This window comes from Bubalus kerabau, chromosome 5, assembly GCF_029407905.1.
Source record: "Bubalus kerabau isolate K-KA32 ecotype Philippines breed swamp buffalo chromosome 5, PCC_UOA_SB_1v2, whole genome shotgun sequence".
Lineage (NCBI taxonomy): Eukaryota > Metazoa > Chordata > Mammalia > Artiodactyla > Bovidae > Bubalus > Bubalus kerabau.
The window spans coordinates 11399665-11424638 of record NC_073628.1 but is presented as its reverse complement, the minus strand read 5'-3'; the positions used below and the strand labels follow the sequence as shown (position 1 = coordinate 11424638).

Sequence of the window (24974 nt, the reverse complement as noted above, 5' to 3'; positions counted from 1 at the left end):
GGCAAGAATACTGGAGTAGGTTGCCATTTCCTTCTCCAATGCATGAAAGTGAAAAGTGAAAGTGAAGTCGCTCAGTCGTGCCCGACTCTTAGTGACCCCATGGACTGCAGCCTACCAGGCTCCTCCATCCATGGGATTTTCCAGGCAACAGTACTGGAGTGGGCTGCCATTGCCTTCTCCAACAGCCTCCAGTAAACCCCAGTTAGTGGGTACACAAGGGAGCAAGCATGGGGAGAGATAGGGATCCAGATTCAAGCCCTTGCTCAGTCACTTCTCACCTGTGTCACCTCAGGCAAGTGGCACAGCCTCTCTGGACCTCAGTTTCTTCATCTGTAAAATGGGAATAATAATATCACTTACCACAACGAGTTAAGAGTAGTGAATCTAAACTCCCGCATCTCTCCTCACTGTCAAGGAAGAGAAACACGTGAATGAAGACCTTCTTGTGTCAGTTACTGCAATGGCTGGCAAACGGCAGAAACCGCTAACTGTGAAATCATGATCCTGCTGAGTACACTCCCAAGCTGCTCTTAACTAAGCCGAGCTTACATGGGATTAATTAAAGTGCTGTGTTGAACACTTGATGCACCATATAATTCACAGAGGGAGATGAAAGATGAATAAAACACACGTAATCTTCTTCATGGTTCATTGCCCACATCTCAACCCTGAGGGTTCCCTGACTCACCCTGCTCCACCCAACCTCAGTTGCCTCCATTTCTAAGCTGAAAAGTATGCAGAGCCTCCTTTTACTTTTTTTAAAGTATCGTAAAGAGTTTCATATATGCATAACCTACACATGAGTACATGAGCACCCACGTACCTCCTGCTCAGCGTGAGACACCAAGTACCTCTAAAGACCCCGGCCAGCCCCCAGAACATGCCTCTCCCCGACCCGCCCCGGGAGAGTCTTGAGCCAGGGTTTCCATCTGCTGTTCCCAGGACCTAGGCAGGCATCTTCAGGACCATCAGCTCCTCCTAGAAGCACTGAGACGTGCCCAAAAGTGACAGCATAGCTCAAAGAAGAAATGCTCGAAGGGGAGGAAAAGACAGCAGAGAGGAAGCAGGCACTAAAAGATGAGAAAATGCAAAATACAGATCAAGGATCCATGATCGGGGCACAGAGTGTCTTCATGGGTATGTTTTGAATGCAAACATGCTTTGTAGTTAGGCTCACCACTGGCCCAGAACTTGATTCGCACTGCCCACCCCTCCATGCTCATCCAGAGGCCCTAGGGAAATTGGAGTTTTATAGTATCTGTGTTTCCCACTGTTGGAAAAACCAGATGTGGCCCAGGGAATCTGTTATCAGAACAAGACCCACAGACAGGTCTTGCTACCTACTTGTGACCTCCCCACCTCCTACCCCCTCACCAAAATTCCTACATCAAGCTTCTCACTCCACTTGGTCCACTGAATAAACCTCACAAAGGGAAGAAGAATCCATTGAGCTAGAAAGCATCCTTTTTAAGAGAGCTTTTCACTCCATGCTTCCACTGCAGGGGGCATGGGTTTGGTCCCTGGTGAGGGAACGAAGATCTAGCATGTCATGAGGCACAGCCAAAAAGAGAGAGAGGAAGAGAGAGAACTTTTCTCAGTCATTCACACCCTAGTGTGAATTTGCCTGGATTTCTTTGGCCCACTGCAGCTGATTCAGTCAAGTTTTAAGCATGGAGCACTTGGGAGTCAGACCCAAATGGGGTCTCAGAGGCTTTGAGTAACCAAGAGCATGGGAGAGGAGCAGTATGAAGAAAAGGGTTTTAGAAAATGAGAGACACAGATTCCACAGACAAACCCAGCCTGTTTCAAGTTTGCTTCCTCCACGGTTGGAAGCATTCTTCCACCCACCCCATCCCCTTGCTCTGTACTACACACACCACTTTCCCAAGACGCGGCCCAAGAGCCACGAGCAGCAAGAGCAAAATAAGACCCATATGCTAGCTAGACATCCAGCAACCCCATATAACAATCTTTTCATGGGGAAATGTGTCCTGAGTCCTAACCACCCACCCAAGGATGTGCTTGAGGACTGCAGATCTGGGGACACGGCCCATCACTTCAAGGACAGCCACTCTGTCCCACCAGGACCATTCGGGTACCTGGAGCTCCTCTGACATCTCTCCAACATTCAGTGCACTTTGGACCAATTTTGTCGAAATATTCCGCTTATCGAGTTTGGATGCCTTCTATTATTTAAGAAATAAGCCGCCACTTGGCCGCTTGCTCTCTGCAGGGTCATTCCAGCCCAAGGTCTGCGTAACAAATGGAAAGCTACTCAACTGGAAACTCTGAACATGGCATAGGGCAGGGACAATCTTATCAGGAAACTTTCTGCTTAGGGTGAGAGTAATGGGTGACGTTGGTGGCTGATAAGGCCATGCCCGAGGACTCGGGCTGTATATAAGGAGCGGCTCCTGCCTGCTACTGTACACTTTGCCGTCTTCCCTTCTCTGGAGATTTGGGAGCCAGGAAGAACCATGAAGTGGCTGCTCCTGCTTGCTTTGGTGGCACTCTCTGAGTGCAGCGTCGTCAAGTGAGTCTGGGGGACTCTCTGCACCAAGAGCTGTTTTCCTGGGGTTATTTCCTTTTGCTGTCCTTCCCTTTTCCCTCCCACAACTCCTCTCTCTGCATCCGTCCGGACCCTCTTTTCTCTGCTCATTGGGGGATGCAGCACAGCAGACATGGTTAACAGCACAGACCCTCCAGACCAGGCTGGGTAGGGTTCTCAGCACCAGCACTGGGCCAGGCCACTTCCAGCAACCACTTCTCTTGTCTGCATTACTCTGCCCAAAGATGGGAGCATCGCCCTTCTCGACTTCTTTCTTGTGCTCTTGGGCAAGCTTTCTTTTCCTTCCGGGTCTTCCACAGCACCCCATGAGTGGGTCCTTTGTCTAATCACCCTTCTTCCTCCAAACCAACTGTGTGCAAATGCTCTGCCACAGGATCCCACTCGTCAAAAAGAAGTCCTTGAGACAGAATCTGATCGAGAATGGCAAGCTGAAGGAATTCATGAGGACACACAAATACAACCTGGGCAGCAAGTACATCCGGGAGGCCGCCACCTTGGTGTCTGACCAGCCCCTTCAGAACTACCTGGATGTGAGTGTGTGGGCAGGCAGCGGGCCAGCTCCAAGGACTCAGCCTAGAGGAGAGAGGGGGGATCCCAGGGTCTGGGAAGACAGGCCAGTGCTCTAAACCCCTAGGCAAGTGTAACCCAGGGTCTGCTCCCTGGATCTCAGAGACACAGGGAGAGTAGAAAAACTCACAGTCAGAGGTGTTGCTTTCAACTCATTTATTCATTCATTCATCTAGTGCTTACCTAGATGGAGCACCTCCTGTGTGTCAGGCTCTGTGCTGGGCCCAGAGAAGCAGCAGTGGACGAGCCTCAGGGTCCCACAATCTAGCAGGAGAGACAGATGATAATCAGGGAGCCTCACAAAGCATGACAAGCACAACCAGGCCAAGGCCACCCAGTGAAGCCGACACACAAACTGCAGACAGATTATGGGCAGGGACACCTCCCTGGGGCAAGGAAGAGAGAGGGGAGTTCCGAGAGGACAGGAGAGTGTCCCAGAGAGCAGGAAGACTTGCACCAGTCCCTGTGACAGCGGGGGGCAGAGTGCATTTGAGGAATGGAAGCCAGAGTCCATTTTCAAAGCGAGGTCCGTGTCCATGGGGGCTGGTGGGTGGAGCCAGACCAGAGTGGGTAGGGGGGATGAGGCTTGGCATCTTAATTGCCACCAGATCACCTTAACTAGGGGCGGGGATTGACAAGATCAGATTGGAGTTTGAGGAAGATCATTCTGACTCTTCCATTTCGGATCCAACAGGCTTGCCTTTCAGTGGATACTATACGTCCCCTGGGTGAAAGCCAAGGTCGTGAAGCAATCTTGCCTGTCATTAAGAGCTTGGCCTATGACATTTGCCAGACCTAGGGAAGTCTAGGCTCTCATGTTTCCAAGTCATGGGACCTTGGACAAGTCTGAGTGAGACTCAGCTTTCTTGTCTGTAAGACAGAACTATTACTATCCACCACCAGAGGGTTGTTTAGAGTAATTCAAGCAGTAATGTAGTGGGGGAGGGTTGATTTGGGGGAAGTTTTTTCATTTTGGGTTTTGTTGGGTTTTTTTGAGTGCTTAGAACAGGGCCTGGCCTTTGGTTAGAGCTTGGTAAAAGCTTTGTAAAGTTAGCCCATTTGTTCACTTTACAAATATTTATAAAACACCTACTCTCTATCAAAGACTATGCCAGGAGCTGGGGAAACAATGGTGACTAAACAAAGATCCTGGAGCTTATATTCTAGATGGAAAGACAAATAAGAGACAAATAAAGAGGAATGTAAAAAAGTCAATTGGAGTAAGGAGCAAAAGAATGGGGCAGGGGCAAATTTAGATAAAGAAGTCAGGGAGGGCCTCTTGATGGAGGTGATATTTGACTAGAGCGCTGAAGAATGGATAAGAAGGAGTCAGCCAAGGAAAGATCTAGAATAAACATTTTCTTAGCACAAGAAATACCAAGTGCAAAGACCCTGGGATGGGAATGAGCTGGTCATGAAAGAACCATAGCAGCGTGGCTGGAGCAGAGCTGGCCAGGGAAAAACTGCTGCCACTAAGAATAAAATTCGTGAAGATACTCTTTCTTTCTTTTTTTATTTATTTGGCTGCACCCGGTCTTAGTGGCAGCATGCAAACTCCTAGTTGTGGCATGAGGGCATCTAATTCCCTGACCAGGGATGGAACCCAGGCCCCCTGCATTGGGAGCATGCAGTCTTAGCCACTAGACTGCCAGGAAAGTCCCAAGGATACTCTTTCTTAAACCCACTGCAGTCGTCTAGACTTAGGAATAAGGTATCTCAAGGGGTCTTCACTTCTAGGTGACTTGTTTATCTCCCCATCAACAATTTAAAGAAAAAATGCTTAAGCATTTACTCTGCTGGGGCTTCCCAGGTGGTGCTAGTCGTAAAGAATCTGCCTGCCAATGCAGGAGACACAAGAGACCTGGGTTCAATCCCTGGGTTGGGAAGATCCCCTGGAGTAGGAAATGGCAAGCCACTCCAGTATTCTTGCCTGGGAAACCCCACGGACAGAGGAGCCTGGTGGGCTACAGTCCATCTGGCTGAAGGTGGTTGGACACGACTGAGTGACTAAGAACAGATTTACTCTGCTGGATAAGTTTCTACCCTATCCAAGAGTGTGCATTCTCTAGGATAACAAGACTAAGACATTCAAGGCAAGAGGGGACAGCAGGTTATTGTTGAGTGTTCATGAGGCTTAGAAGAGAATAGACAGAGGTTAACAGGATTGCAATCAGGGAAGACTTCAAGGAGGAAGGGAGACCTGGCTGGGCCTTGAAGGATGGAGGGATGCACTGGATCAAAAGACGAAGGAAAGGGGGCCAGTGAAGGGGGAGGTGGGATGTGGCCAAGAAGACCCAGCGACAGTGTCTGGGGAGGCCAGGCTCGGGAGTCCCCAGTTGGTGAGCTGTGTGTCCCTCTGGCAGACGGAGTACTTCGGCACCATTGGCATCGGCACCCCCGCTCAGGATTTCACTGTCATCTTTGACACAGGCTCCTCCAACCTGTGGGTGCCCTCCATCTACTGCTCCAGCGAAGCCTGCAGTGAGTGTCCCCCCACCCTCTCCAGGCCCCTGGCACTGAGTCACCTGGGAGCCCCGAATGCTCAGGGGCCTCACATAGGTCTGATTTCAAGCCCACTGAAGCCACTCAGGGATCCACTCCAAAAGCATTCACTGAGCACCTATTATGTGCCAGGCTTAGGTGTCCTGGAGGATGAAGGGGTGAATCACATGTGGTCCCAGCCCTCAGGAAGTTCAGTCCAGTGGCAGAGTGTGCAGCTGCACATGGGCAACTGTGGGCCTGCTTCAGTCAGCACGAGCCTGGCAGGACCTTCCATCAGAGTTGTTGTTGTTCAGTCGCTCAGTCATGTCCAACCCCTTGTGACCCCATGAACTGAAGCACGCCAGGCTTCCCTGCCCCTCACCATCTCCCAGAGTTTGCTCAAACTCTGGTTCATCATGTCGATGATGCCATTCAATCATCTCATCCTCTGTTCGCCCCCTTCTCCTTCTGCCTTCAATCTTTCCCAGCATCAGAGTCTTTTCCAATGAGTCAGCTCTTCACACCAGGTGGTCAAAGTATTAGAGCTTCAGCTTCAGCATCAGTCTCTCTAATGAATATTCAAGGTTGATTTCCTTTAGGATTGACTGGTTTGATCTCCTTGCAGTCCAAGGGACTCTCAAGAGTCTTCTCCAACACCACAGTTCAAAAGCATCAAATCTTCAGTACTCAGCCTGCTTAATGGTCCAACTCTCATATTTCTACATGACTACTGGAAAAACCATAGCTTTGACTATAGGGACCTTTGTCAGCAAAGTGATGTCTCTGCTTTTTAATATGCTGTCTAGGTTTGTCATAGCTTTCCTTCCAAGGAGCAAGCATCTTTTCATTTCATAGCCGCAGTTTCCATCCACAGTGAGATGATCCCAGTTGGTCCAACCAGACAGGAATGGAACCTGGGAACACTAGGGCACCAAAGTCTAAAGAAAAAAGTTAACTTTCTCTTCCAAAATCCAACCCAAAATGAAGGCACCCTCAGCCCATGACTCTGGCTCAGCTTTTGGAGTTTGACCATGTCTCTTCTTGTCCTCACAGCCAACCACAACCGCTTCAACCCTCAAGACTCTTCCACCTATGAGGCCACCAGCGAGACACTGTCTATCACCTACGGAACCGGCAGCATGACAGGCATCCTTGGATACGATACCGTCCAGGTAAGCACACTCTGGCTGGCTGCCTCATCCTGGACAGCTTCCAACTTCAGGGACCTTGGAGGCCACAGCACAGACTTCCTCCCACCCCCTCCTCACCCTCTGTGGCAGCTCCTTCAATATGGGTCTTTGTATCACAAAAGCAACCTAACTGGGGCATGCAGAAAGTGGCAGAGATACCACAGATATTTTGGAGGGGCTGGTGGCGGTGGGGTAGGGGGCAGAAGTAGTAAGGTAGGGGAATGCCAGAAGCCAGAAGCCAGCGTCAGCACCCAAGTTGAATGCTATGAAGGGGTAGGAAGAAGGTAGGAAAAGGCTCAGTTCTCTTTTAGCACCTCCTCTTCTTCCTCCTCCCTGAGCCCACAGCCCCCCTAAGTCACAAAAGCTCCACCACAAGCATCCCCTGCCTTTCCAGGGCACAGCAGGGGTCCAGGGTTCTGATTTGCCCAGCGTCTGCTTTGCATCTGATCTTCAGAAGCACACACACATGGTGACCATCTGTTCTGCAGCACATTCTCACACCAAGTCGCAGACGGTGCCCATCTGGGGATCAGCATCAGTTGTTCTTTCCAACAGAATAACAAGAAATTCCAGGGCTAATCCCTCTCCCCTCCTTCCAGCCTGATGCCCCGGAAGCCAAGTCCTACATGAAATGAACCAGGGGATGCTCTGAGCCCAGGGTAGGCACCCCGCAGTGCTCAGTCAGCACAAGCTAATGAGAAACGTCTTGGTTCCCCCACGCAGGTCGGAGGCATCAGCGACACCAACCAGATCTTTGGCCTGAGTGAGACAGAGCCCGGCTCCTTCCTGTACTATGCTCCCTTTGACGGCATCCTGGGTCTCGCCTACCCCAGCATCTCCTCCTCCGGGGCCACCCCTGTTTTTGACAACATGTGGGACCAGGGTCTGGTTTCCCAAGACCTCTTCTCTGTCTACCTGAGCAGGTAAGTGAAGCAAGGAGGTCACGGGTCACCGGGTCCAGCAGGAGGCTGTCGAAGGCTGGATGGGCTGGAATCTTGGCAAGCAGGGGGATTGGCAAGGTCAGTGTCTTAGACTTGAGAGGTGTATCTTTGGAGAGAACAGTGCCAAATTCCTCTCTGATGAACAGTCTTCATCATCTTATTTTACTAGCAAGATTCTCTGTCGCCTTGCTTTATGCAAGTCAAATATCATTAGCTACTTGCTCTCCAGAAGACCACCATTTAACGTGAGTCCACTTAGGGACTTCCCTCGTGGTCCAGTGGCTAGGATTCTGCACTCCCAGTGCAGGGGCCCAGGGTTCGATCCTTGGTCAGGAGCTAGATCCCACATGCTCCGATTAAGACTTGGTGCAGCCAAATTAAAAAAAAAAATTTTTTTTTTAAAGAATGAATCCGCTTAAAATTGGAGCCAAAAGTTCATAACAATAAATGAAAAGAAGTTTTGATTGGGATTTAGACTTTGAACAGAGAAACTTTTAAATGATGAAAGCAAGTTTCTTTTATTAGTTAACAAAATTTAGGTTCCAGGTGTGGCTATGAATTAATTCTAAGAATAAAGAATAACCAAGCCTTGGTTTTGGCTGAGTAAAGGTTTGTGCCAGAATATCTGAGGTTGTGTCATCGACTTTCTTGAGACACTCAACCTTCCTCTGACACTCACATCCTTTTCTTTTGAAGCAATTTGTCATCATTGATGGGTTTTTTTTTTTTAAGATATTGGCTGTTCCATAATCTCAGGGTACTGTCAGATGTTTACAAGGAAGGTGGGGTGGGGTTAGGGGAGTGGAATCATCTGTCTGTGGTTGGTCTGTCTGTGGCCAGTTGTTTGCTGAATAATTTCTTAGTGTCATCTACATTTGCTTTCCTGTCTAAACTGAAACTGCAGAGATTTATACAATGAATATTCCAGTAATCAGGACTCCAGCAATGTACAATAGGAGGGTCCTTTTAGCCTTTTTTTCTCTTGACCACTTAATATTCTCTTAAACATAATCTGTTTTTATGGGCAGTTAGGTAATTCACATAGGGCCAACTAGATTGAAGTTTCGCAATCCCAGCACTATTGACATTTTTGGACCAGATGATTTCTTGCTGTTGGGGGCTGCTTTGGGATGTTTGGCAGCCTCCCTGGCCTCCACCTCCCAGAGGCCAGCGGCTCCCCCGACCCCCACCTAGTCGTGGCGATGAAAAACGCCTGCAGACATTTGCAAACCATGAACTACATTGTCAAGGCTTTAAGAGCAGACACCGTCATTCATTTATTTCTCTTGAGGTCCCCACAGCAAAGAGCGTATGTGGTGGAAACCACACATACTTTGGAACCAAAAAGACCCAGGTTCTGTGACTCCCTGGCTGTGTGACCTTGGGCACACTGCACCACCTCTCTGAGCCTCAGTTACTTCAGTGTAAAACAGAAATAATAGTGATCAAGGCATGGGTCTTGGTGTCAGGATTATAAGAAACCCTGTGAACCACACACACTGCTCAGCTCTTGACATTGGCAAGATCCCAATTAAGAGTAGCTCTTAGTTTATGGTTGCTGGGGAAATGATGGGAGAAAGGGATAGTTAGGGAGTTTGGGATGGACATATACACACTGGTATATTTAAAATGGGTAACCAACAAGGACCTCCTGTATAGCACATGGAACTCTGCTCAGTGTTATGTGGCAGCCTGGATGGGAGGGGAGTTTGGGGGAGAATGGATACATGCATATGTAACAGCTGAGTCCCTTTGCTGTACATCTGAAACTATCACAACATTGTTAATTAGCTATACTCCAATACAAAACAAAAAGTTTTTTTTTTTTAAAGTAGCTCTTAGAATGCACACAGTTCATATGTTCAGTTGGAATTGTGAATGTATGAATGAATTCCTGTTTTCCCTCCACTCTCCATAGCAACGAAGAGAGTGGCAGCGTGGTGATATTTGGTGACATCGATTCTTCTTACTACTCGGGAAGTCTGAACTGGGTGCCTGTTTCTGTTGAGGGCTATTGGCAGATCACTGTGGACAGGTGAGGTTATTGTAGATGGGCTATATCCTGGCATGGGCCCCAGACTGCATTTGTTTACACACTCATAATTAACTAAGAATTCCAACATCCCCCTGGAACAGCCAGCACAGGGACATGTGCTCCAGAAGGAGAAGGTAAAAGTTGGCCGAGTAAGAGAGACCCGGAGAAGGGCACATCACTGGAGGATAAGCAATGTCTGGGACCACCCCCTCCGACCCCACACCCCAGAGACTCAGCAAGGATGAGACAGCCAATTCCCTTCTGAGCAAAGAGACAGGACAGTCTACCAGAATCTCTACGAAGATTGGGGAGTCCCCTGTCCATACATCTTGGCTTTTAGGGGGCTTGTCACTTTTGGTCTAAGGTCAGGGCAAGATGGTGGAGAAGTTGTTTCAAAACATTTCCTCCCATTGGCTTCCCTGGTGGCTCAGACGGCAAAGAATCTACCTTCAGTGTGGGAGACACAGATTCAGTCCAGGGTCAGGAAGATCCCCTGAAGAAGGGAATGGCAAACAACTCCAGTATTCTTGCCTGGAGAATCCCATGGACAGAGGAGCCTGGCAGGCTACAGTCCATGGGGTCGCAGAGAGTTGGACAGACTGAGCAACTCACACACACACACACATTTCCTTCCACTTTCCACTTCAAAGACTGTCTGCCCCCAGGTAGCCTTAACCTCTAGCTGCTCTGCCCGCAGTTGGCCTGCTTGGGTGACCCATAGCCCAGGTTTGCCCAGGAGTGAGCAGTTTCCTCAGATGCCAGCCTTTCAGTAGTTAAACCAAGACAGTCCCGGGGAAACAGACACACTGATCTCCCTATGTCTGCCCCAGCCATGCCAAAACCCCATCAGTTCCTCAAACTCCTGCCCCTTGGGTAAATAGGGCAGTCAGGGCTGGACTTACCTGGCCATCACTCCATCATCATTGCCCACCCTCTGTCACCTCCACCTGTGATATCCTCCTCTAGCTCTTCTTCTCCCTAGCAACCTTTGGGTGTCCACTTCCCTGAGAAGCCTTCCCTGGCTTGGTCCACACCAGCACCCTCACCCTGGCTTGGGTTCTGTTCCCCTACTCATCCTGCTCCTCCTCAATCATAATTTATCTTTCCAGCTAGAGTAGGAGCTCCCTGAGGCCAGAAACTGTGCACCCATCTTGTTTGGCTTTGCATGTCCTGTGCCTAACACAGAGCAGGCACTCAGTAATTCCTGGTAGAATACATGAATTCAGAGAATGAGCGTGTGAACAAGAGAAGCTGAAATTTTATGCATTGGCCAATGGATGGGGAAGGAACCAGGGTCACCTGGTTCCTCCTTGAGAGATGTACCCTCTAGGGGCTCAGGGGACCCTGACTTGCCTCTTTTCCTCAGCATCACCATGAATGGAGAGTCCATCGCTTGCAGCGACGGCTGCCAGGCCATTGTTGACACTGGTACCTCTCTGCTGGCCGGCCCAACCACTGCCATTTCCAACATTCAGAGCTACATTGGAGCCAGCGAGGATTCCTCTGGCGAAGTAAGTCCAGCCCTGACTGCCCTGTTCTAGACTCAAGTGGTGGATCTGCCACGCACGAGCAATGAAAGCCCTGCTAACCCTTGTTCCTTCCAGGTGGTGATCAGCTGCTCTTCCATCGACAGCCTGCCCGACATTGTCTTCACCATCAACGGTGTCCAGTACCCTGTGCCCCCCAGCGCCTACATCCTGCAGGTAAGGGGACTCTGGGCCTTCCACTAGATGTACCCACTCAGAATGTGGACACAGACTGCCCCTCGGCACAAGGGCAAGGGCACTTCCACAAGCTGGAGCTTCCATCTGCTCTGGACAGCCTCCAGAGAAAAAGAATACATCACAGATAAATGTGCGAATGAGAATTGAGAGGCAGCACCCCCAGGGAGGAAAAGCAAGGCAAAGGTTGGTGGTGTGAAAGGATTTCTAAGTGGGCCCTGGAGTCCAAGCTCTGGGTCTCAGGGATTAGCCCCAGGTTCTTCAGCAAGGTACTAGCCCCTGGATCCCTCCTTTATCTAAAACCTAGACCTTTCCCCACACCAGGGTGCAGGTATCGTAATCACGCGAGATTGCCCACATCAAAGCTACAAAGTGTTGGGCAAATGGAAACCACACCTCCCATAGGGTCAGGGCTTATGACACTCCTATAGTCTCTGCTGCTGCTGCTGCTGCTGCTGCTGCTAATTCGCTTCAGTCGTGTCCGACTCTGTTGGACCCCATAGACGGCAGCCCACCAGGCTCTCCCGTCCCTGGGATTCTCCAGGCAAGAATACTGGAGTGGGTTGCCATTCCTTCTCCAATGCATGAAAGTGAAAGTGAAGTCGCTCAGTCGTGCCGATGCACCCAGGAAAACCTTGCCTTCTAGTACAATGCTGGATGGGAAAGTAGTTTTGCCCAGTGGGTGGATGTCATTCCATAAGAACTAACTAGGTCCCTCCCCCAGCAATGCTGATTAATTAGGAAGGGGTGGAGCCTAAGCCATGGTAGGGGGTGGGGTGCAGAGGGCTTGAAGTTCCAGAGGAGATTGTAATATGCAGCCAAAGTCACAAAGTCAGCGACTTAGTGGATGAAAAGGACTAGCAGCTGATCCAGTTTGCCACTGGTGGGGATCAGAATAATGAGAAAAGGCTGTGTCACCAGTGCTTCCAGAATCCTTCCCGGCAGCTGAGTTCTCCCTAAACCCCTTAGCTCTGATGCTGACGTCAAGGTGTGTACATCTGCCAGAAACACTGGATAATGTCTGGTAATCCCTGGAAACCAAGAGAGCAGCGAGTTGCTTACAGAGGCAGACCCCCAGGCCAGGAAGAGCCAAGTCCCCAGGCACGAGCCAGGAAGCTCCTCCTTGCACGTGGCTGGCAGCGCACCATGGTCCTGGATGCTCAGGCCCCAGCGCCTGTCCCCAAAGGGTCTGAGTCCCAGCTCGGGTTTTATTCTCCTTTCCTCCAGAGCAACGGGATCTGCTCCAGCGGGTTCGAGGGCATGGACATCTCCACCTCCTCTGGGGACCTCTGGATCCTGGGTGATGTCTTCATCCGCCAGTATTTCACCGTCTTCGATAGGGGCAACAACCAGATCGGCCTGGCTCCCGTGGCCTGAGCCCGTGCTGTTCCAGCCACTTCCAGGAAGACCCCTCCCTGATTCTGCCCCTGATCTTTGATGTAGATAATTCTCCTGGTTGTTCCTCCTCTTGGATCCTGGAGGTGGAATCTTGGCCCTGTTCCCTGTCACATCAATAATGTAAAATAAATCATAACCTCCTGGGAAATGGCTTGTGTGGTTGCTTCTGTTTGTCGGAGTTCCCCTTTGCATCACTGGGGTCGGAACACTGGGGCAGGGGGACAGAATTGACCACTGCCATTTGGATAGCACCAAACACAGTGGCAGCACATGCTTTGTAACAGAGCTAGGAAGATGAACAGGCCTCTGGGGACCAGCTGGGAGCATCATATAAAGACCTGGGGACCAGAAATGCCAGGGCTGTTGCTTTCTCACAGAATTTGCACGCGCCTGCTCAGTCACTTCAGTCGTATCTGACTCTTTGAGACCCTATGCACTGTAACACACCAGTCTCCTCTGTCCATGGGGATTCTCCAGGTAAGAATACTGGAGTGGGTGGCTATGCCCTCCTCCAGGGGATCTTCCCGACCCAGGGATCGAAATTCTTATAGAATAGAGCACCTGAATTCTCTTTTTTTTTTTTTAATATTTATTGATTGATTTGGCTGTGCTGGGTCTTAGTTTCAGCACTCAGGATCTTTAGCTGTGGCTTGCAATTGAACTCTCAGTTGTGGCATGTGAACTTAGTTGCAGCATGTGGGATCCAGTTCCCCAACCAGGGATGGAACCCAGGCCCCCTGCATTGGGAATGCAGAGTCTTAGCCCCTGGACCACCAGGGAAGTCCCAGCATCCGAATTCTTGATTGAGGGAGTAACTTATTTTTCCCAAAGCCAAGAAGAGATGATGAGAAAAGGAAAAGAATTAAGGAGAGGTTCCCACTGATGGTGGCACTCCTAAGTATGCTAGGCAAGGCAGAAATGACCGTAAGACGTGGGCCGAAATGGTTTTCCATTCCCCAAGGAGAGGAACAACAGGTGATAATGGAGCCTAGACAATTCTGTCTTTGGATTATAAAGAGAATAAGATTTGCTTGCACATACATAAACAGAAAAACGGCCCCCAAGAACCAGACACCACAAAAGAGGTGGCATGGGATGAGGGGAGATGTGGTGAGGGGAGACACCTCACTATTCGCCAGGCAAGAATACTGGAATGAGTTGCCATGCCCTCCTCCAAGGGATCTTCCCAATGGAGGGATCCAACCCAGGTCTCCCGCATCACAGGCAGATTCTTTACCAGCTGAGCCACAGGGGAAGCCCAAGAATACTGGAGCAGGTAGCCTATCCCTTCTCCAAGGGATCTTCCCAACCCAGGAATCAAACCAGGGTCTCCTGCATTGCAGGTGGATTCTTTACCAACTGAGCTATCAGGGAAGCCCTGCTGTGGCTTGTCCTCAAGCCTGTTTATCTAATAAACCAAAAATTCCACTAAGCCGGTGCACCACAACTATTGAGCCTGTGCTCTAGAGCCCGGGACCTACAACTAATGAGCCTAAGTGCCACAATTACTGAAGCCCGTGCACCCCAGAGCCCGTGCTCCACAACAAGAGAAGCCACGTCAACGAGAAGCCCACACACCACAACTGGAGAGCAGTCCCTGCTCGCCTCAACTAGAAAAAAGCCTGTGTGGTAATGAAGACCCAGCGCAGCCAATAATAAACAAATAAAATTATTTTTTCAAAGTGTCAAAGTAAGTACACAATGGGCTAGATTCTAGGCCTTTCTTCGAGGCTCACGGGGCACAGACCACAATCAAAGGCTCTGAGAACTCCTACCACAAAGTGATCTGTTTCACTTGACTCAGCCCAGCTTGATCCCAGTTCCTCTCTTGCTGGTGAACCTATCACAGTCTCTCCTCGCACACGGCGCCTGCTTCTGCTGTGCTTAAGGCTGTCTGCTGGAGACACTGGCCTGAGGGCTTGAGCCCCGCCTCCCTGCTGAAGGGAACTGACTTTGGGGTTCTCAGAACAAAATGGCTTTGGGCGCTCTTGTCATATCATTCCCCAATTTGTAATTTACCACATAAATGCAAAATATTGGAATCAACGAAGGGGTGGGGTGAACTCTCCCAGTCAATGCCCCATGGCTTCCCAGTGTCATTTATACCCATTCTAGACTATTTTCCAGAGCTGCACAATCTTTTTTTTTTTTTTAATTTTATACAAGCCTTTCATGAAACCTAATCTATTCCTTTTTTTTAGCAGTGCCAGGTCTTAGTTACAGCACCAGGATCTTCGATCTTGGTTGCAGGGTCTTTAGTTATGGAATGCAGGACTTTCAGTTGAGGCATGCGGGATCTAGTTCCCTGACCAGGGATCGAACCCAGACCCCTTGCATTGGAAGGGCAGAGTCTTAGCCACTGGACCACCAGGGATGTCCCAATCTTTTTAAAACATAAATTTGATCACATTCCTCCCTTGCTTCAACCATTTCATCAATGCTCTGCAATTGCATTTGGAATAAGACAATAAATCTCTGGCGTGGTTTCCAAGCCCTGCAGGCTCTGGTACCCCTGGACTTTCCCTGTCTCACTCTGATCCCTCATACCCTTAGCTCCCACCGCCCTAGCCTTTGCCCACCACCTACACAAGTTCTCCCCACTTCAGGCCTTTATACAGACCCACTGTTCCCTCCTAGCATCCTGCAGGTATCAGCTTACACGTCACTTCCCGGCAAAGCCCTTCCTGGCCACCCTGTCACAGGGTGGCCCTCCTTCACGTCATGGCACTTGACACAGCTGGTGATGATGTCTTGGTAGGAGTACTTGTTTCAAATCCACCAAGGCAGAGACTGTGATCAAATATTTAACCACTGAAGCACCAGAAGACAGAGCAGGGCTGGGCACACTGGATGTGCTTAATAAATACTGACTGAGTGATGAATTTGAGATAATGTTTTAAAAGGAAATAACCAGGATAAGATGAGAGAGTGGATCCGATTTGAGAGAGGCTATGGTCAAGACCACAGACGGGTCCACCCCCACTCCCACTGACAGTCTGTCCTGGTCATATTTGGTCCTGGGACAAACAGGTGTATTCTCAGGTTTCTGGGGATGAATTTCACCGTGTCCTGGCTCTTTGCTGTGTTTGTGTTTCTGCTATTTCCTGAGCTCCTCCCATGCCCCAGGCAGTATTCTAGGCTCCAGGGATACAGCCAGGTCTCCCCAGACCCTTCCTGTTCTCTTGTTCCTGGCCCCAACCTCCCCGCTTCTTCCGCTGTGTTCTCCCTACTCAGCCCAGCAGCTGCAGCTCAGCCACTCCTTCCCAGCCCCTCTTCCGCTCCCTCACCCTGGGACTCCTGGATCCAGACAGAGTCTAAAAAGGCTCCCCATTAGATCATCCATACTAGAAAACCCCGAGCTAATTTGTCTGATCTGACACTTCTCTCCATGAGATAAGATGGATTCACATTCCATTTCTATGGTCTCAGGCCTCTTTCCCATCCATCTTTCCCCACTTCCTGAGAGCCTCGGGGGTCTAAGCTCAACTTAATCCATCCTTCCCACTCATACTTGTCCAGGAGTGTTTTGATGGGTTTTTTTTGTTTGTTTGTTTGTTTGCCGAACCATGTGTCTTGCAGGATCTTAGGACCCCGACATGGGTTCAATCAAACCCAGGCCCACGGCAGTGAAAGCACCAAGTCCTAACCACTGGACCTCCAGGGAATTCCCCAGGAGTGTTATTTTCATCTCACAGGTCTCTGCTCTGATCTGGGGAACTTGGATCCTCCCAGACTCAGATACCTGCACACCACTGGTGGGAGCATCATTGGTACAACCCCTAAGGAGTGCCATTTGGCACTATCCATCAAAATCAGACAGGCATATACCTTTTGGCCCAACAACTTCACTTCTGGGAATTCATCTTACAGACAGACTTGCACACGTGCAAAATGATGTAAGGCCAGGGTTATTCTTTGTAGCATCTTTTGTAAAAGCAAGATTTGAACCGACCCAAAGTCCACCCCCAGGAGATGGTTAAAAGTCTTCTGCTGTGTGCTGCTGTGAGCTGCTGTGCAGCTGTAAAAAGCAAAGGATTGAAGATGTGAGCTAGGGATGGGATGGAAAGATCTCAAGAAGAGATTGTTAGGTGAGAAAAACACACACAAGCTGAACAACAGGTGATAACGAAGCCTAGACAATTCTATCTTTGGGTTATAAAGAGCATAAGATTTGCTTGCACATATTTAAACAGAGAAATGGTGCCCAAGAACCAGAAACCACAAAAGGGGTGGCATGGGAGGGGGTGTCTAGGTGGATATGGTGAGGGGAGATGCCTCACTATTCTCCAGGGAAGAATACTGGATTGGGTTGCCATGCCCTCCTCCAGGGGATCTTCCTGACCCAGGGATGCAACCTGGGTCTCCCACACTGCAGGCAGATTCTTTACCATCTGAGCCACCAAGGAAGCTCCGCATACAATTTTACAGATCTTTATTTCTAATGATGTGGTTTACTCCACATTGAAAAGAAGTTAATGAAAGGTACTTTTAAACCTCAGAGAATTTGTCCCAATTTGAAACCTACCATGGCTTGTCCTCAAGTGTGTTTATCTAATAAACTCCAAAAGCAAGTCTCTTGAACCACGTCTGATCATTTGGCCCTTCAGGAATTTCCTGGGTCCAGTAAAACTGACCCAGGGGGAACAGGCTCCAGCCCACCCTCCCTGTCCTCTACTGCTTCTCAGAACCTGACAGATGGACTCCTAAGAGAGAGAGTGCAGGGTGAACTCACCCAAGAACAAGCACTCCCCACCCCCGCTTGCTGGAGCGCAGGCTGCTGAGAACTCAGACCAGTTCATCTGTTGGCGAAAAGCACTCTGTGCCAGGGACTTCTCTGGCAGTCCAGTGGTTAGGACTCTGCACTTTCACCGCCATGGACCAGTTTGATCTTTGCTCAGGAGACTAAGATCCCAAGCCAAGTGGTGTGACCAAAAAAATAAAAAGCACTCTGTGCCTATTTGGGATCTTGAAAGTGGTTTTCCTGATGCCAGCCCTGGGCAAGGGGCATCATACTGGGCTCACTGCCGGCAGAGCATGCTCTTACCAAGTCCCCCCAAGACCTCCCAACATGTCTCAATTGGCACTGCCTGCCCACAAGGGGTGGGGAGAGCATGAGCCTCCCACCCCGGGGGTCCTGAGAAGGGACTGTGGTGACCACAGTGTGGGCGGTAAGAGCCCTGGCCCAGCTGGGGGATAGGTGGAGTGCTCTGCCAACAGGTCCTGCACTTCCTCCTTCCCTTCCCCCCACCAGGCCTTCTTAGGCCCGGAGCAAGCAGACAGGAGGCAGGCATGGTCCTTGGGTAGGGACAGCTGGACTCACTGGGGAGCAGACAGTCCAAGAGCAAGAGAGGGACAAGAGTGACATCCTCAGGGCTTTGGGGGACAATTCTGAAGCGTGTGCCACATGACCTCCCAGAGGGTCCACAGAAGGACAGGTTGCCATTGACCCACAGCAGTGACCCACTCTTTAACAAAAGCTGACTGGCTATCTTCCCTTCTCTCCCCACCCCCCTCATCCCCACCATGCTCCCTGGGATCACCTCCAGGGTGGTGACGCTCACCCAGTCTCTCTCTCTGGGTCTGCTCTCACAGAGCTCAAACTAAGACAAGGGGATCACAGCACCCTTGCATAAACTGCAGCCATCAACTGCCTCTTTGCAACTCCAACGGAAGAAGCCAACAAAATGCCACGCGAAGGAAAAAAGCCCAGACTGGGAGTCAGAAGCCTGGGCCCTCCTCCCAGCTCAGCCTTCCTAATCTGTGCAACCTTAGGACACTCTCCTGACCTCTCTGGGCCTCTGTGGTCTCAGCTGTAAGTAGGGGATGGGGGAGTCTCAAATAAGCATGTTTTTATACTTAGACCAACTTGGAGGAAGTGTTCACAGCTGTCCTCCCACTTCCCCATCCCTCAGCTTTTTTTTTTTTTAATGTTCAAAATGAATACCATTTATTATACTTGAGTGTTCTGGACAGGGAAGACTAGTACTAAAACTCGAATCGCATCCTTTGTTGAATACAGGGATAATGATAAGAAAACTGGCACTGACTTTGAGCCTCTACCATGTTGACAGCTGGCTTGTCTGAGGAGGGGCAGCCAGTGTTCCACACTCTCACCCTGAAATTAGATCCCAGGCAGCGCTGTGAAGCTCGGCAGGCTGCACAAGGTCACCACCACAAAGCACAGAGACCAGTGGAGTCTGTGTCACATGCAACCATCTCAACTCCAGGAGGAAGCACTGTCATAATCCATTATACAGATGAGGGAACGAAGACCTCAGCTCCCACGGCGAGTCAGAGTGTAGGGCTCAAACCCGGGTTTCATAGTACCCCAGACCTCATTACACCACACATTTTGGGTCTCACTGCACTTGATGGTCTCTAAGTCCTTTGCATCTCTAAAGTCTTTGGTTTTGAGGCTCCTAACTCCAAATTCATTATTCCTGCCATCCTGCTTGGATTAGGACCCCTCCTTACGCTAACATAGGGCTTCCCTGGCGGCACAGAGGTTAAAGCATCTGCCTGCAATGCGGGGGACCTGGGTTCTATCCCTGGGTTGGGAAGGTCCCCTGGAGAAGGAAATGGCAACCCATTCCAGTATTCTTGCCTGGAAAATCCCATGGACAGAGGAGCCTGGTAGGCACCAGTCCTTGGGGTCACTAAGAGTCGGACACGACTGAGCGACTTCACTTTCACTTTTCACTTTCATGCATTGGAGAAGGAAATGGCAACCCACTCCAGTGTTCTTGCCTGGAGAATCCCAGGGACGGGGGAGCCTAGTGGGCTGCCGTCTATGGGGTCACACAGAGTCGGACACGACTGAAGCGACGCAGCAGCAGCAGCACTTGATGATCTCTAAGTCCTTTGCATCTCTAAAGTCTTTGGTTTTCAGGCTCCTAATTCCAAATTCATTATTCCTGCCACCCTGCTTGGATTAGGACCCCTCCTTACACTAACATAGGGCTTCCCTGGGGGCGCAGAGGTTAAAGCATCTGCCTGCAATGCGGGGGACCTGGGTTCGATCCCTGGGTTGGGAAGGTCTCCTGGAGAAGGAAATGGTAACCCATTCCAGTATTCTTGCCTGGAAAATCCCATGGACAGAGGAGCCTGGTGGGCTACAGTCCATGGGGTCGCTAAGAGTCGGACACGACTGAGCGACTTCACTGTACACTAACATGAGGGCTTCCCTGGTAGCTCAGACAGTAAAGAATCCACCTGCAATACAGGAGACACAGGTTCAATTCCTGGGTAGGGAAGACCACCTGGAGAAGGAAATTACTCCCTTCTCCAGCATTCTTGGCTGGGAAATCCCATAGACAGAGGAGCCTGGCAGGCTACAGTCCATGGGGTCACAAGAGTTGGACACGACATAGCGACTAAACAACTACACCAACATCTGGGCTAGACACCCCCAGATGGCCTTTGCAGTCAATAACCACCAGGGATCCCCCTCCTGGGATACATGATGAACAGCAGGGCAGAGAAGAGCCAAGGGGAGGGTGGCCTGGGCCAGGACAAGCGGAGTCCGTGCACCGGGGGCTGCAGGAGATTATGCAGCCTTCTTGGGTTTCAGGGGTAGCAGGTTGGTGACTTGGTGACAGCGTAGTTCTCTGTCTTCCACCCCCATCTCATGTCTCCCCATCAACGACAGCACCGTCCTCTTTCTGTCATGGAAACTGGGCTGCACCACCCAGATGCCCCCTTCAGGATGGACACATTTACTCCCCAAGTCGGAAAGAAGGTTGTTGGGTGGCAGCTCTGGGCTGCCAGACCTCACAGGGAACTGCCCTGGCTGACGGCCCTTTCCGGAGCACCTCAGATAGAATTACTGGTCAACATGGAAGCACAAAGCCCTGTCCCGTTGCTCCAACGCAGGACAACTCTGAGGGCCATCTCAGCCTCAGAGTTTCACAGAGGGTTGGCTGAGACCTTGGCACTGCCCAGCCCACCCCCTCGGCCTCCTGCTTCCCTCCCTCGTACCCAGAGATATTAAACCTGAGCATGGACCCTAAGACTCCACTGGCCTCCTACTCCATCTCAGAGGCTCCCTCCCAGGGAACCCACCCTGCAAAGCCCTCTCCATCTGTCCTTCCTCCTTTACAAGTCCCCCAGAATCAAAGGTCACCAGGCACTCACCTAAGACCCCTCCCAATCCAGCCCCAGGCCCATGCAGGCTTTCCTCCCAAGCTGGGGGTTGAGGCGGGTGCTAGTTCATCCCCCGTGGGCTTGGCAGTGATGAGGCAGGTGACTTCCCCCTTTCCAAAGGTGAGAAGTGAATGAGCAGGGCAGCCTGCAGGAGACCAGACAGATTTTAATCAGGAAACCCCAGGTGAAGACATGTGGCGGCTGGTAGCACAATCCCAGTGGAATCCCAGCCCCTTCGGACCTTCCTCCTCCTCCAGGGCAGGGACTCAGTTGCCCCAACCTTTCTCAAAAGACAGGCGGGCTGTGGTCCAGGCAGGATGCTGACCATGGAGAACACGTTGCTGGATTCTCACAACACATCCCAAATGCTTCCTGGGAACAAGACTACATCAGGCCCTGAGGATTTTCCAGCCCCGCCAGGAGTCCTGCAGGATCAGCAGCCTCGTTGGTCCCCAGAGCGGCCCTGCAAGCTCCCAGGGCTCCCGGCAGAGTCTTCTCTGTCCCGCATGCCCTGGGCATGACCCTGAAACGGAGGCCTGCTTACACCGTGGACTCCTCCTCCTGTGAGGTCCCCAGGGTGGGCTGCCGGGGGTTGGGGCTGGCTGTGGCCACGAGGGCTGCAGAGAGTCTGGAGGTGGCTGGAGAGGACCTCCGAGGCCTGAGGACAGTGACGGGAGTCTCTGAGGCGCTGGGGCCTGTTGTGGAAAGGGCTGAGGCTCCACGCAGGATGGCGGCAGGCAGAGAAGGCCTTCTGGACGCTGAGTGGGCCCCTGAGGCGGAGGACGGGAGCGCTGGAGTCAAAGGAGGTGGTCCGGGAGCCCTGGGAGAGGCCGGAGGTAGAGAGGAGGCTCCTGGAGGGATTGGAGGCCCCAGTGAGGGCTGAGGAAGCTGGGAGGCCCTGGGCCCTCCTGGCCTCGAAGATGGTGAGGGTGAGGCCTGGGCTCCTGAGGGGCTCACGGGTAAAGTCTGGGTGTTAGACAGGTTCGTTCTCAGGAGGAGCTGGAGGAGCTGGAGTGCTGACCTCTGAGGGGCCACCTCTGGGGGCCCTGGGCAGGAGCTGCAGTTGATGGGGGCCTCGGGGTCTCCACGGGGGCTCCGGGCTGCTTTGCTGAGCTCCACGTCTCCACGAGGGGAGAGTGCCCGGCTCTCCTCCAGGGACTCTAGAGAGAGGGGCGGGGGCGAGAAGATGCACAGTGGTTCTCCCTGAGGCAGGTCTGGCATGAGCTGCCCCGGGACGATGCCTGGTATGTGTCCTCTGAGGGTCCTCGCACAGCTGGGGGCACAGGGGGAGGGGGACTTGCCAGCTCCTGTCTCCAGAAAGGGAAGACCCAAGAGGAACCATGAAGAGAGAGAGGCAGTGCACCAAAGGCATTGGCCGTATGACGTTGTGTAAGGCTCTTAACTCCCTGAACCTCCATTTCCTCATCTGTAAAATGGGCTTCATAATAACAGTGATGACCATAGAAGCCATACAGTGAGGAATGAATGAAATGGAGCCTTAGAGGGCTCACCTAAACCCGGATGTAAACTATGGGCTTCAGGTGACAAATGTGTGTCAGAGTGGGTTCATCAGTTGTAGCAAGGGCACCATCTGGTGGGGGATGTTGACCATGGTGGGGTGCGGTGGCGCTGTGCCTGGGGGAGGACAGGAGGTAGGTACATGGGAAGCTCTCTGTAACCGTCTGCTTGATTTTGCTCTGAATCTAAAAATACTCTAAAAAAAAAAGTCTACTGAAAAATAATCATTTTTTAAGTCTCAACCTGGAGTCCAGCGCATCATAAGGACTTAATCCATAGTGGAAGGAGAAAAAAAATACTGGAAAAAGGTATGATCAAGGGAGGAGACAGAGGCTGGCAAACACATTAAAAATTGGGATGATTAAATTTTAAAAATCATCGAGAGATAACCTTTAACAACTGTGAATCAAAAAAAAAAAAAACAATTGTGAATCACCATGTTGTACACCTGAAATTTGTACATCAACTATGACGTGTTGGTCGCTCAGTCATGTCCAACTCTTTGCGACCCCATGGACTATAGCCCACCAGGCTCCTCTGTCCATGCATGGGTTCTTCAAGCAAAATATAGGAGTGGGAAGTCATTCCTTTCTCCAGGGGATCTCCCTGACAGGGCTCAAACCTGGATTTTCTGTACTGCAGGGCAGATTCTTTATCATCTGAGCCACCAGGGAAGCCCTGATCAACTATACCTCAAGTAAATAAATACATATATATATATATATATAAACCATCAGAAGGACAATCACACAACTCTACCAAACACCACTGAGTTGTGTACTTTGAGTGTGTTACCTGTATGGTTTGTGTATTATATCTCAAGTAAGCTGTTTTTTTTTTTAATTATCAAAAGGAAACAATTCACCTTGTACTTCAATAAAAAGCAGTTTCTCCTTAAAATAAATACATCTCATTAGAAAGAGGTGACTGCAGCTGAGACAGGTGAAGGAGAAAGAGGTGGGTGGGCCCTGCATCTCGCCTCTTTGGGCCTGATTCCCCATCAGGGGGCTACAGAGCAGAATGGGACTGAGCAGGGAGTGAGGAATCAGACCTGAGTCTGAGGACACCATTACCTAGAGCATGGCCTTAAAGACAGAAACTTGGGAATTCCCTGGCAATCCAGTGATTAGGACTTGGCAATTTTGCTGCTGGGGGCCCAGGTTTGACCCCTGGTTGGGGAACTAAGACCCTACAGGCTGGGTAAAGAAAGAAAGTAAAGTAAAGAAAGTGAAGTCACTCAGTCGTGTCTGACTCTTTGCAACCCCATGAACTGTAGCCTGCCAGGCTCCTCAATCCATGGGATTTTCCAGGCAAGAATAGTGGAGTGGGTTGCCATTTCCTTCTCCAGGGGATCTTCCCAACCCAGGGATGGAACCCAGTTCTCCTGCATTTCAGGCAAACTCCTTACTGTCTGAGCTACCAAGGAAGTCCTGGTGGCATGGCCAAAAAAAAATTAATAAATAATAAATAATTTTTTTAAAAAAAGACAGAAACTTAACTTCTCTGAGTCTCCACCACCCTATCTACAAAATGGAGATAATAATAGCACCCATACATGAACTTTGCTGACAAAGGTCCATATAGTCAAAGCTATGGTTTTTCCAGTAGTCATGTATGGAAGTCAGAGTTGGACCATAAAGAAGGTTGAGCACCAAAGAATTGAACTGTGGTGCTGGAGAAAACTCTTGAGCGTCCCTTGGACAGCAAGGAGATCGAACCAGTCAATCCTAAAGGAAATCAACCCTGAATATTCATTGGAAGGACTGATGCTGAATACTCCAATACTTTGGCCACCTGATGCAAAGAGCAAACTCATAGGAAAAGATCCTGATGCTGGGAAAGATAGAAGGGAGGAGGACAAGGGGATGACAGAGGATGAGATGGTTGGATGGCATCACTGACTCAATGGACATGAGTCTGAGCAAACTCTGGGAGACAGTGAAAAGGACAGGGAACCCTGGTGTGCGGAGTTGGACACGACAGTGACTGAACAACAAAATGCATGAAACATTCTTGGGGCATTTAAATGAAACGATACACATAAAATCCTCCATACACTGCCTGGCACTTTAGCTAATGATTAATCTCTAGAAATTGGGGGAATAATAGCCATCAGCTTGCAGAGGGGTTTGTGCTGGTTAAAGTGGAATCGGCAATCACTCAACAGTTCCCAACTTAATGACTGTACAGGATGAGAATGTTTCCTGACACCAGCTGCTCAACCACAGATCTGAAGAGCTGCTCTAAATACAGAATGTCCTCTTCAAAAGGTCAAAGGAGTTAAAGAGGTCTTTTATACAAGAGGAAATTCGGGCCACAAATCCATGGAAAAATTCACTGTCCTCCTGGAAGTTTAAAAAAAGTGCAGAAGAGCCACATGTGAGGTACTCTACAGACATGCTAAACTGGAAA

The 24974-nt window shown here is 50.4% G+C and overlaps 3 protein-coding genes across 3 annotated transcripts in view; 2 read left to right on the top strand and 1 right to left on the bottom strand.

Moving 5' to 3' along the window:
- The window catches only part of SDHAF2 (succinate dehydrogenase complex assembly factor 2), a 188821-nt gene that overhangs the window by 7748 nt on the left and 156099 nt on the right, over positions 1-24974 (top strand). The window lies entirely within an intron of this gene.
- Positions 2445-13052, top strand: LOC129652459 (pepsin A). Its single transcript, XM_055581118.1, has 9 exons — positions 2445-2533; positions 2943-3099; positions 5500-5617; positions 6671-6789; positions 7531-7730; positions 9667-9783; positions 11150-11294; positions 11388-11486; positions 12732-13052. The coding sequence occupies exons 1-9, from the start codon at positions 2478-2480 to the stop codon at positions 12879-12881; spliced, it is 1161 nt and encodes a 386-aa protein (XP_055437093.1). The 5' UTR covers positions 2445-2477; the 3' UTR covers positions 12882-13052.
- Positions 21195-24974, bottom strand: part of VWCE (von Willebrand factor C and EGF domains) — a 31051-nt gene continuing 27271 nt past the window's right edge. The window contains exon 20 of the mRNA XM_055581105.1: positions 21195-22204. Within this exon, the coding sequence (XP_055437080.1) occupies positions 21585-22204 (620 nt within the window). The 3' untranslated portion in view covers positions 21195-21584. The remainder of the gene's footprint in view (positions 22205-24974) is intronic.

What these genes read in the sequence shown, in the direction of transcription:
- LOC129652459 (XM_055581118.1), top strand. Translation starts at nt 2,478, where the DNA reads ATGAAGTGGCTGCTCCTGCTTGCTTTGGTGGCACTCTCTGAGTGCAGC. An exon ending in TGGCAGATCACTGTGGACAG is followed by an intron (nt 9,784 to 11,149) that starts GTGAGGTTATTG and finishes TCTTTTCCTCAG; the next exon opens with CATCACCATGAATGGAGAGT. An exon ending in CCAGCGCCTACATCCTGCAG is followed by an intron (nt 11,487 to 12,731) that starts GTAAGGGGACTC and finishes CCTTTCCTCCAG; the next exon opens with AGCAACGGGATCTGCTCCAG.